At 37.1% G+C, this 12,725-nt stretch overlaps 1 protein-coding gene across 1 annotated transcript; it reads left to right on the top strand.

Annotated features, from left to right (window-relative positions):
* Positions 1-7,669: 7,669 nt before the first annotated feature.
* On the top strand, positions 7,670-9,025 carry LOC122737097 (putative protein FAM10A4). Its single transcript, XM_043979535.1, has one exon. It carries the CDS (start codon positions 7,670-7,672, stop codon positions 9,023-9,025), a length of 1,356 nt encoding a protein of 451 aa, XP_043835470.1.
* The last annotated feature ends 3,700 nt before the right edge of the window (positions 9,026-12,725 follow it).

The raw sequence follows: 12,725 nt of genomic DNA on the forward strand, positions 1-12,725 counted from the left end.
TATAGAAATAGATATTTGTATATGATTATATGTACACATATATGTCTATATATACATATATACATATATATATATATACACACACATATACAGAGAGAGAGAGAGTGCATATTTTTATCTTTTAGCTTAGTGACTGTTAGAAGAAGGCTGAACATCAGTATCCTATTTAGGTTTGAAATTTTGATGAAATGAAGCAATCAAGAGTTAACAAAATGAAGCTTTTTTATCCTAACAAAGAAAAGATAGGCAACAAAAATACAGGGGCAGTAACTTCTCCACTCACACATCCTTCTAGAAGCACATATGGTCAGTAGACAAGAAAAGGTAACTCATATCTTCAGAAATGCACCAAATTGGAAAGGTTCAGAATCCACATGGGTAGGACTTGCCTTGTCCTTAAATGACCAGGAAGAAAGGTCTAGTGAGGCAGGAATCTCTCAAGTCTCAAAGTTTAGTTTTATGGTTTTTTAGAGAAAACTAATCCCTACTGAGAAAAAATGAGGGATCTCTGGTACAACTACAGTGATTCTGACCAAAAAAATGAAGTGAGGTTATTCTGACATGGGTTGTTCTTAAAGAAGACATGGTTCTGGTAATAACTGATTCATGTTCAAAATTCTCAAAATAATCTATGCTTTGAATTAGGTGTTCTGAAATTTTATAAGTATTTAGGTTCATTCTACTTGGCCATCTTATTTTGTTGAATTTATATAGTAGTATAGTGACACTGAGCCAAGACTGAGATCCCAGTACAACTGCCAAGCAGCATGACAGGACCCCAAAAACCCTATCTTTGTAGATGCTGGTGATCTTTCTTTTAATCTTTTAATATGTGGTTTATTTGTTCAGTATAAGGTAAGTTTCCCCAGAGGTCAGGATCTTATCCATTGAGAGGATCCCCTCTCTAGTATGAGTGGTCAAAGGATGTGACATCTTGTTAAGTGGACCTACTCTAAAAGATAGATTGTGGTATAAAGTAAAGCAATCTGGGACTCTATAATTCTCAAGAATAGGTGGAATTAAAGTAGGGAAAAGCAGTCAACCATGACAAATACTCATTTTGAATACAACCTTTGTAAAAGTCTAGCAATTCTGGGAGAAATTCCATATATCCAGTATGAATTAGACATTCAGAAAACAGAATAAGAGATCAGCTAAACTTGGTAATCTCATCAGCTCTCATGGCTATAATTACTATCTCTATGCTGACAATTCTCAAATCTACCAATTTTACCCTGACCTCTCTGCTGACCTCACATATTCAAATATATTTCAGACATCTAGAAACTCACCAGTAGATATCATAAACTCAACATGTCTAATATGTCCTCATTAACTCATAGCTGGATTATTGTAATAACCTGGTGGTGGGTATACCTGCCTCAAGTCTCTCCCCATTCCTATCCATCCTCCATTCAGCCACCAGTGATTATGTTAAAATGTAGGTCCAACCATGTCACGACCTACTCAGTAAACTCTAGTGGCTCCCAATTGCCTCTAGGATCAAATACAGAAATCCTCTGTTTGGCCTCCAAAACCCTTCATATCTTCCTACCTTCCCAGACTTCTTATACCTTACTCCCTGCTACATACTCTTTGATCTAATGGCACTGTCCTCCTTGATGTTCTGCGAACAAGACTATTTCTTGGTTCTGGGCATTGTCTCTGGATGTCCTTCTTGCTCTTCATCTCTGCCTATTGGCTTCCCTGACTTCCTTTGAATTCCAACTAAAATCCCATTTTCTAGAGGAAGCCTTTCCCAACCCCCTTCTAGTGCCTCCTCTCTTTACCTCTCTTATTTATTCTACATATGTGTGTGTATATATATATATGTATAAGTATGTGTGTATATACACACATACATATACATATACATATATATGTATATGTGTGTGTATATATATATGTGTGTGTGTGAGATTTTGTTGTTGTTGTCTACCCCATTAAATAGTAAACTCCTTAAAGGCAGGGAATATCTTTTTAGTCTTTCTGTATCCCTAGAACTTAATACAGTGCCTAGAACATAGCAGGAGCTTGAAAATATTTATTGATTCAATGACTGAAAAAGGAAGTGATGTCAGAAACCCAGGGCATCAGAATCCCCTTGTTTAGTGCAGGGCCTGGCACACACAATAAGCATTTAATAAATACTAAGCCCACAATAATACTTAAATAAGTCAAGGATCCTTGATTTCATGAGGAGTGCTAACTCTTTGGCTTAGATCATATTTAGGTTAAGATACTTGAATGCAAGTATAGGTAACAGGATTCTAAATATATTTTTCTCCTTGTGAATTAATGAAGTTTATTATTGTGTTTTTAAAATGTTGTTTGCAAGCAATTAATGCTATATACATCTAAAGGTTTGTAAAGTATTTTCTTCACAATAACTTGTGTGCTGTATAATGCAAGTATTATTCTCCATTTTATAAAGAGGAAATTGAGACTCTGTGAGGTAAATGACATATGATTACACAGCTAGTAAACGTTAGATGCAATATTCTGCTGTTTTTCAGTTATGTCCAACAATTTGTGACCCTATTTGGGGTTTTCTTGGAAAAGGTACTGGAGTGGTTTTCCCATTTCCTTCTCCAGCTCATTTTATAGATGAGGAAACTAAGACAAACAGTGTGAATTGATTTGCCCAAGGTCACACAGCTAGTATCTGAGATTTGAATACAGGAAGAGGAGTCTTCCTGACTCCAGGCCTGGTGCTCTTTACACTGCACCACCTAGCTAACCCACTCACTGTTACCATGTATTACACGGTATTGTGCATTGTTTATACGCTTTTGTCAGTTCTACATATATGCAGAATGCTACCTTATTTCCCCAGCATTGTCAGGGAATGAGTCATCCCAAAAGAGTGAATTACTCAGATAACTAAAACTTAATTCTTTAATCATCATTTTTTAAAAAAAGTAAACATGTTTGCCCAATGTCTTAGGTCATTATGATTAATATCAGTTACTTTATGACACTTTAATTCAGTGATGCCCTTAGTGGTCACTGACATTATGTTTCACTGACCTCTGCTTCAGTCTCTTCTCTTTGAAGATGGCAATCACATCAAACTGTTAGCCCCATGCCTTGCTGTTTCTAATTTATTGCCTTTTTTTAACCACAAAAGTCTAGGCAGACCCAAAGAACTTTAGAGCCTCTATGTCTTTCCTTTGGAGTAAAGTGCTTTGAATTTATTACGGATCTTTTCAATATACAGAGATATGCTCTTTGCCCTGACTTCAACTAATTCACAGTTGGGATCAAGACAGGTAAAAGAAGGCAGTCTTTAATGGCCCTGCATTTTGGTCTTGTCATTTGTACATGATGCAATCCATAGTCTTTTCAGCTTTTAACAGCTCTATATTCATTTTTTGGGTAGTATTTTATCAGCTTAATATGAGACATTTTAGGCTTTGAAGCTTTTACTTCCTAGAGTGGCATAGCATAGTAGATAGAGCTTAAAACCTGGAAACATGAGTTCGAATTTTGCCTTGGATACTTAAAAGTTGTATAATTATGGCCAGGTCATTGAACTTCAGCTTTCTCATTGCTAAAATAAGGATAATAATGCTCAAACTACTGACCTAACAAAGTTTTTATAATTTGATTACATAGAATTTCAAAAGCTTTTGTAAACACAAAATCATTAAAGATAAATTAAGAGAAACTGCAGAATGGGAAAATATTTGTGTCAAATATTATTGATTAAAATTTTGCTACACAAAATATAGGGGGAGCTAGATGATTCAGTGGAAGCCAGCAGTTAGGAATACTTGATTTCGGCATCAGACACTTAATAGCTATGTCAGCCTGGGTAAGTCACTTAACTTCTGTTTGCCATAGTCCACTAGAGAAGGAAATGGCAAACCACTCCAGTATCTTTCCCCCATGGACAATACAATCCACAAAGTCATGAAGAGATAGATATGGCTGAATGACTGAACAATATAAGATATATACTTAATTGAAACAACCACACATGAACAAAGTCATTCTCCAATAGCTAAGAAGTAGGATAAATATAAGTAGTCAAAGGAAATGAATGGACAATTTTCCAAAGACAAATTTCAAATCAACCGATATTTACTGCTTTTTAAATTGTTTTGAATATATAACGGGATTATGCAGTAAAAGTCACTAAGTTCTCCATAACCTTTGTTTCATTCATCTCAATGCTGGAAATATACTCCAAGGAGGTATAAAATAGAGGGAAACTTTCAACATATACCAAAATATTCATAGCATCATTGTGTGTGTGTGTGTGTGTGTGTGTGTGTGTGTGTGTGTGTATATATATATATATATATATATATATATATATATATATATATATATATATATATATATGTGCACATGTGTCTAAAAAAACCCCCAAAATAATTTAAATCAAATTGGGTATCTAGTGATTGGAGAATGGTAGACTAACTTGTGTTATGTTAATATAATGGAACCCTATTGTGGTATAAGAGATGTTCAATTTGAGGAACTCTGAGAAACATATGACAAGAGAAAGAGAGAAATAAGCATAACTAAGAGAACACTACATAATGATTAATTTGATACCTTTCTTTGTCCAGGAGAAACAATGAAGAAACATACCTCCCTTCTCTTAAGATAAGAGTCAGATGACTATGGTTTGGGAATATAGTATACATTAGAATAGGAAAACTGCTTCATTTATTCATTTACTTATTCATTCATTCAGCAAACACTTATTAAGAAATTAAAATATGACAAACAATGGAGTAGGTATTAAGGATAGGAAGACAAAAACAAACTAATCTCTGTCCTTTCACAAAGCAGCTTACTTATTGGATGGGAGTGTATGATATGATTATAGATTTGAGTCAGATTAAACTCTGACCATGGGGTCTGGAAGGTACCCAGACCTGCCCCAGTATAGTTTGTTAGAAGTTTATTGCTTGTCAAAATTCTCACTGTCTCCTTTAAGTTTTATTGCCAATTAACAGTATTTTTACTTCTGCTCAGTCTCCCCACTTGTCAGCTACATATTAGTTTTGTCTGCAATCTATCATGTGTCAGAACCCCAGTCAGTGGGTCAGGGAGTTTGCCCACCAATTCAATACTCGGGACTCAAGAAGAAAGGATGGGACTAGGCACAGAATGCAGCCATTGAGTTGAGACCAGATGTTAAGTAACATTGTCTCTTTTTCTCAGAGCAGAATCCCCTTGGCCTTGGGGTCCCAACAATGGATTATTCTTTTCTTCCCAACATAGCCGAAGGTAAATTTTAACCCTGTCATCCTTATCTTTAGAGACAGGGGCCTGGAGAGGGGAGTCAGTGGGAACTGTGAGATGTGAAACATCTGACTCTCACTCCCCTGTTTCCTTTTCCTTTGGTTTGACCTTGTTCCCCCTCCCCTTTTCTCCCTTGTCCCTGGAACACGTATGCATGTCTCCATACGCACCCTGGGTGAGACAGGATTGGATGTTAGATTGTGAGCTCATCCACCCTAGGTGTATGTGGGGACAGTCCTTTTCAAGATTACTATAAAAACCTAGAGGATTGGGCATATCTTTGCAAGACTTCAATGTGTAATTGGGTTTTGCCCGTCCTCATGAGGATGTAATAAATCTGTCTCTGCTTGACTTGGTGGTCTCCTCGAGTTATTTGGGTAAACTGAGGCAGTTTGCTCCATACAGGAGTATCAGTGTGGAATAATAACTAAGTAAAAACATAACATGTATAAACTAAATGTAAAGTGATCTGGAGAAAGGGCACTAACATATTCATGAAAAATGGTGGTGGAATGTTGTATGAGGGGAACATCAAATAGGTCAATTCTGGTACAAGGTAGAATGTGGGAAGGAAATTAAAGTCTAGGAAAGGTAGATGGTGAAAAGCTCTAGTTGCCAACTGCAGATTTTATTTTAACCTAGAGGCAATTGGAAGCCACTGGATCTTCTTGACATGATCAGAGCTGTGCCTTAAGAGTATCAATTTAACAGATATAAAATTAAATGCTATATCTTTTTTTTTTTTTTTTTTGGTGAGGCAATGAGGGTTAAGTGACTTGCCCAGAGTAACACAGCTAGTAAGTGTCAAGTGTCTGAGGTCATATTTGAACTCAGGTTCTCCTGAATCCAGGGCGAGTGCTTTATCTATTGTGCCACCTAACTGCCCCTTGTATTTTTTTTAATGAAAGGATTCAATCAGAGGGTGACAGGATATAGCTTAAGGAGAAATCATGTTAATTTTAAAGCAAAATATAATAAAACTTGATTTTAAAAATAATAATATCAAGAGAGCCATCATCAAATGCATCTCCAAAATCTGTATAAAATGTATTCATAGTATTCTTGTGGTCTTTCAATTTAGTTACTCTGTCAACTAAGAAAATAAGCTTTATCCAGCAACACCTATTCTTGATGAAGTTATGCTAGCTTTTTGTGATCATTGCTTTCTTGTTAAATATTCATTAAATATCCTTTCATTTAATATGCCCTAGAATTTTCCTAGGAATCAAAATCCAGTTCATTGACCTGCAGTTTGTAGACTCAATCTTCCTTTTTAAGAGGCAAGTTCTTGTGATATCTCTACTGTTTTCTAGTACCTTCCAGAGATTTTTGACACAAGGCTCAGCAGTAATATATGCCAAAAGATTAATCTATTGGGCTCCCTATTTAGTTGTATGTAAAATTCTGGGAAATATGCATTTTGACGTGCACTTTTTATTTCTAGGATGTAAGACTATTTCAATTTCTTTGGCCATTATCAACAGTGGACTGCCTTGGGAGGTAGTAAATTTCCCTATATAGGAGGTTTTGAATCAAAGAATAGATAGATGATTACTTACTTAGGTAGCAGAGAGGATTCTTGTTCAGGTACTGGTTGAAATAGATGGCCTCTGAGATCCTTTCAAATTCTGAGATTCTCTGATTCTCTGACTTGGTTGGAAATCACAAATTCTATGATTTCTTTAACTTGGAGACTGAAAAGATCAGTCTTTCTATACATCCATTATGAAGACAATAGTTTGAACTTTGCCAGTTTTCTTTGTAATGGAGGCCGATATAAAAGTAGAAATCAGTCTATTGTCTTCTAACAGCGCACTTTTACGTTTTTTGGATACACAGACTGAATTCCCTCTTTTGTTTTTCTTAGCAATTTTTTCTGGCCTAGATTTGTGATTTCATCTGGGAATGGAACTCCTAACATGCAAACTCCTTCCACGGAAGCAGTTTAGCAATTTATCTGTAGCTTAAAGTCTTGGAAAGTTGCCTGGGACACCGAGATGCGAAATTTCTTCTCCCAGGGTTTTACATCTAGTAAGTGCCCTGAGGCAGAAACTCACACCAGGGTCTCACTTGTTCCTAAGCTGCTTCTGTCCCGGAGACCTCTTTTCCTTCACAATAACACAGCCCGCAAATTGCAATGATCGAGGCAGTCTCAGCTGCGCTGGTTGCTTCACCCTTCCTGCAGGCGTCAGCGCCACAGCCCGAGAAACACCCCTCATGGTGCCGCAGCTGAAGACCCGGATGAGCTGAAGCTCATGGGCCCCCGCGGCGCTTCCGAACCCCAGCGCGAGGCGCCTCGGCAGCCTCCGCCCCCGCCCCCTCTTTGCCCAGCCAACGACAACGACAACGCCAAAGTCAAAGCCAGCGCCCCCGCGTCCCTCTCCCCTCCCCACCAACTCCCCCTGACATGGACACCAGCAAGCTCCGGGCCTTCGTGAAATTATGTCAACAAGACCCTGCCCGACTATACAACGAGGAGCTGCGCTTCCTGAGGGAGTGGGTGGAGAGCATGGGTGGGAGGATACCCCATGCTCCAAGAAAAATGAGATCTGATGAAAGATTCAGAGGAGGGGAGGCAGAAAGAAGGAGACGGGAGGAATCCAACAGGAGAGAAGACATCGAAACTGAGGAAAGTGAACTAGAACTTGATAATGAAGGCGTGATCATAGATGACATGGACGGCCCTCAGGAAATGGGAGATGCAACTGCAGAGGTAACAGATGAGATGATCGATCAGGCCAACGAGCTGAAGGTGAAGGGCCTTGATGCCCTACATAATCGGGAATTCCAGAAAGCCCTTGAACTATTCACAGAAGCCATCAAATTGAATCCTTGGTTGGCCATTTTATATACCCTAAGAGCCAGTATCTTTATTGAATTACAGAAGCCAAATGCTGCCATCAGAGATTGTACCAAGGCAATTGAGCTCAACCCCCATACAGCTGAACCTTACAAATGGAGAGGGAAAGCACACAGACTTCTGGGCCACTGGGAGGAGGCGGGCCAGGATCTATCCTTGTCTTGTAAACTGGACTTTGATGAAGATGCTAATGCTGTGCTGAAGGATGTTCAACCAAGGATCCAGAGGATTCAAGAACATCGGCGAAAAAAAGAGCATCGCCAGAGGAAACGTGAGCAGAAACGTGAGGAGCGAAAGTACAGAGAAAGGCTGGAAAGAATGAGGAAGGCTCGAGAGGAGTATGATAAAGCCAAACAAGAGGAAGAAGATAGGAAAAAGGCAGCTCACTTTGCCCCTTTCCAATTTTTTCTTGGAGAACTTCCTAGAATGAGAAGGAGAATGCGGACCATACCTGGGACATCCGTGCTCAATGAAATTCTTGGTGACCCAGAGATTCTTGCAGCTATGCAAGATTCAGAAGTCATGCACGCATTTCAGGATGTGGCCCGGCATCCAGAAACCATGGGAAGGTATAAGAACAATTCAAAGGTTATGAATTTCTTCAGCAAATTGTCAAACAAATTCGGAGGGTATGAAGACCTGACAGGTGAAGATGTGGAGCTTGATGATGACTTAGAAGATGTTCCCAGTGAAGATAGCTTTGAGGTTGTGGATCCATCTAATGAGGAGGATCTTTGGCTCCCAGGACAGCGTTTTGATGATTTTCTGGATAACTATGAACGGCGACGTTTGCGGAAAGGAAGGAGTGAGGACTTGGAGGCTGTAACTAGCGAAGAAGATTTAAATGAAAAAAGGCTGCCCTATTTTAAGAATTTGGCAGAGCTCAGTGATGAAGAACAGTAAGGTGGGACGTGAGGCCTAACAATAAATACTAAAAATTAAAAAAACAAAAAACCAAAAAACGAACAACAAAAAATAACCCCAGGTTGGTGCCATATCACTCCTGTACGATTAACTGCTGACATATACCAAATGCAGATCCTGCTTTCAGTAATTATATCATACCCACCCTCCTCCTTTAAATGATAGGTTCTGGTCCTTCCTCCTAAATTCCATTGTGTTTTGCTCCTTTCTTCACAAGCTATTTGGGAGCTTTATAAGCACACTTTGCATAAACAATGGGATTTATATATTTATATGTATTTCTTTTTGAACAAAATGTGACTGAAAAAATCATGACTTCATACTAAGCATCCAATTTCTCCAGTATTTGGAAACAACTTTCTGAATTTCAAATATTTGCCATTTGAATCCAAGGAACATATTTGTTTTCCTCTTTAGAGTATCAGGCATATAACTTATGCAAAATATTCTTGGACTATCTAGGGAGAAAGAATGAATTACCATTCCTGACCTCCTTGATCAAAATGAAAAGTCAGACTACATACACTTGTTTGCAAGTCACTGGAGAAAATCTGTTGATCTAGCTTAATTTGTAAGGTATATTCTTAAAAGAGCAGAAGTTATTGATGATGTCTGATAGGATTCCAGTCAGGAACTGGGGCCAAAGACATGATCTGCATTGGGCTTTGGGAGTAGACGGCTCATTCCCCATTGAATGCCAAAGGCCAGAAATTCACTGAAGGCAGCTCACGGTGACAATGTTCATTTGACCAAAGGGGCAACACTGAGGTTCATCTTCCCATTTGTTTTTTGTTTTGTTTTGTGGGGGGTGTTTGTACATTAGGGATTTCTGTTGAAGGTAGAAGTGTCTGCAAAATGTGTTAGTCCTTATTAGATGGTGATAATGCAATGGCTGCATCCATAAGGAAGGAGAGGCTTTGTTCTATGAAGTACTCTAAATCTCTGAATCTATATTTAACATGAATATATTTACTTAGTGTCCCTTACTTGTGGGATACAATTGTGCTTCTTGCTTAAGGTGGAACCTTTGGTACCAGGGGAAAAAAAGACTATCATACAATTGTAAAGTGAAAATTAGATATCCTTTTTTCAGTCATGTCAATTTCAATAAAGTAAAAGCTGACTGGTTGCTTCAACATCATTGGTTGTATTGGATCATTGTGGGGACATATCTACCCACAAAAGCACAGGCTTAAAATATATAATCAATTTATTGATAGGAATCTGCTCTGGTAGATAATTTCAGGTGTTATGGCAGAATTTCAGATAATTAGATAATATGCTTAGAATCAACACTTCGACTGCATCATTAGGTCACAATGCAGCAAGGTTAACACACAGGACTTCATCCCTTGATAAGGCCAAGCTTGGTAAATTGGGCAGATGTGCTTGTTCAGGAATAGAAGGCTGGGAGAGGGATTTTTTAGATAAACAGATGTCCATTCTCGTGGGATAGAGAGGGGAGAGTTTGGAATGGGGTTTCTCAGGCTCTAAGGGGATGAGGGTAGAGTTAATCCATTGGGTTAGCACAGTAATGGAAAAAAGGTCTTTTCCATTAGATCAGGCAGGCTGGTCAACTAAGTTTAAGGACAGAAAATAGCTGTGCACAGGAATAATTGTAAAAGGAGAAATGATAGGTATCTGTAAAGGTAGGGCATTAGACTATCTCTGAGGTATAGTTACTCTACACATCTTCTTGCCACCATCGGCAATAGCATGGATGTCCCCAGCCCACTTTCATAACACAGACCCAACTTCTTAAACTGTGAGTCACGGCCCCATAAAGGGTCATATAACTGCATGTGGGGGTCATGAAAAACTTGGCAACAGTAGAAGGTGACACGAACCTATTCTATATACCTATAGGTCACATAAAAATTTCTCAGGTGAAAAGGGGTCATGGGTGGAATAAGTTTAAGAATCCCTGATATAGACAAATCAGGTTTAGAAGGAGAAATGGATTTTGAAGATTTTGACTCTTTTATTATGAGGAGAGGCTAGAGGATAGTGAATGAAAAGACTGGACCTGTTCACTATTTGCTTGGTTTCCTGTCAAAACGATGTAGGAGAAAAAAGTAACTCTTAGAATGAGGTTTGCCTGCAAACCCAGATGTTATGCAGTGCTTACCTTTGTTGAAGTAAGGTTATACATAATAGATTTTCATTCCTCTTAACTTGCAAATATCTATAAGTTTGGGGAGAAAGGTCTACAGAAGATAGTTCTCATGACACACGAGGGTACCATAACTTGAATATATCAAAATCATATTCCACTACTTAAAAAGAGACAGTATAAACTCCCTAGTTGTTCTGTGCAAATTTAATTTTTAAAATAAGCCTAGGATAATAAGAAAAAACACCTGAAAAGAAATATAAGACAGGAAAACTGAGTCTTTCTTCTACCCCATCAGTATGAAAGTAGAGATGTCGAATGTTTTGTGCTTGCCTTTTTAAATGAGAATTGAAAAAGAACAAAATGGAAATAAAAATGGTGCCTCTGCCAATTATTGTCATAATCTTGAGCAGATATAGAAACAATGTGCACACTACATTTGCCACAATTGTATTTTTTTTATCTTGAAGAGTTTGCTTTTTTACTTTATTTTTGTTAAATTTTTAAAGAAAAAAAATAGAAACTAGCTCGTGACCTTCAGATTTATTACATATTTTCAACATTCTGGGAGCAATATTTCACTTTTAATTAGGGCTTATTTAATGATGGAAATAATCTAATCTGTATATCACAATCCACAGTACTATTATGTAAGTGATGTTTTGCACTGACAACACCTTGTAGTGCAGGGGTTCTAAACATTAGGTACACACATGCACATGTTTATGTATATGTGTGTGAGATGGGCAGAGAGAGGGAGAGATGTATATATGTAATTGCCAAACATATGAATGTAGATATATGTACAATACACACATGTATACATACATGTCTATGTATATAATATAATCTTTATATATAGATATCTACAGATTTGTTAATATATAATTATAGCTGTTTTTATATAAACTCAAGTTTATAATAGAAATACATATTTAGATAACTATATAAAATATTTCATACTTCTCATATACATTGTTTACAACCTCAGCACTATAAGATGTCATCAGTACAAAATATCCCTTGCAAAGTACCATTTTCAGGTGTAATGTAAATATAAATACAAATATACAAATGGAAATATAGTTGTAATGTAAACATTTCTTTATGATATATAAACTTGAATTTGTATATTTATATAGCTGTATAATTAGTATATAATATATTCTAGATAACATAAAATAATATATGATATAAATTAATATAAGGACCTGATATTTAGAACCCCTATTTTACAGAATGTTGTCAGGGTAAAACATCACTTGTATAGTAACACTATCAGTTATAATGTAAATATGGAGTATATATAATACTAGAGATATCTATAGAGAGATAATTGTGTATATATATGTGATTATATGTATTATAGAGTATGTATACACACATATAATACATATACATCCATACTGTATTTCAATATAATTTGTTTTCTTTGTTATACTATAATTTAATATATTTTAAAATATTATTTTTTGAATCTCTGAAGGGGTCTGTAGGCTTCACCAGATTGCCAAGAGGGGATGAGTTCTCATGTAACAAAAAAAGGTGAATAACTGTTAGGAAAAT

This window comes from Dromiciops gliroides, chromosome 1 (assembly GCF_019393635.1).
Source record: "Dromiciops gliroides isolate mDroGli1 chromosome 1, mDroGli1.pri, whole genome shotgun sequence".
Lineage (NCBI taxonomy): Eukaryota > Metazoa > Chordata > Mammalia > Microbiotheria > Microbiotheriidae > Dromiciops > Dromiciops gliroides.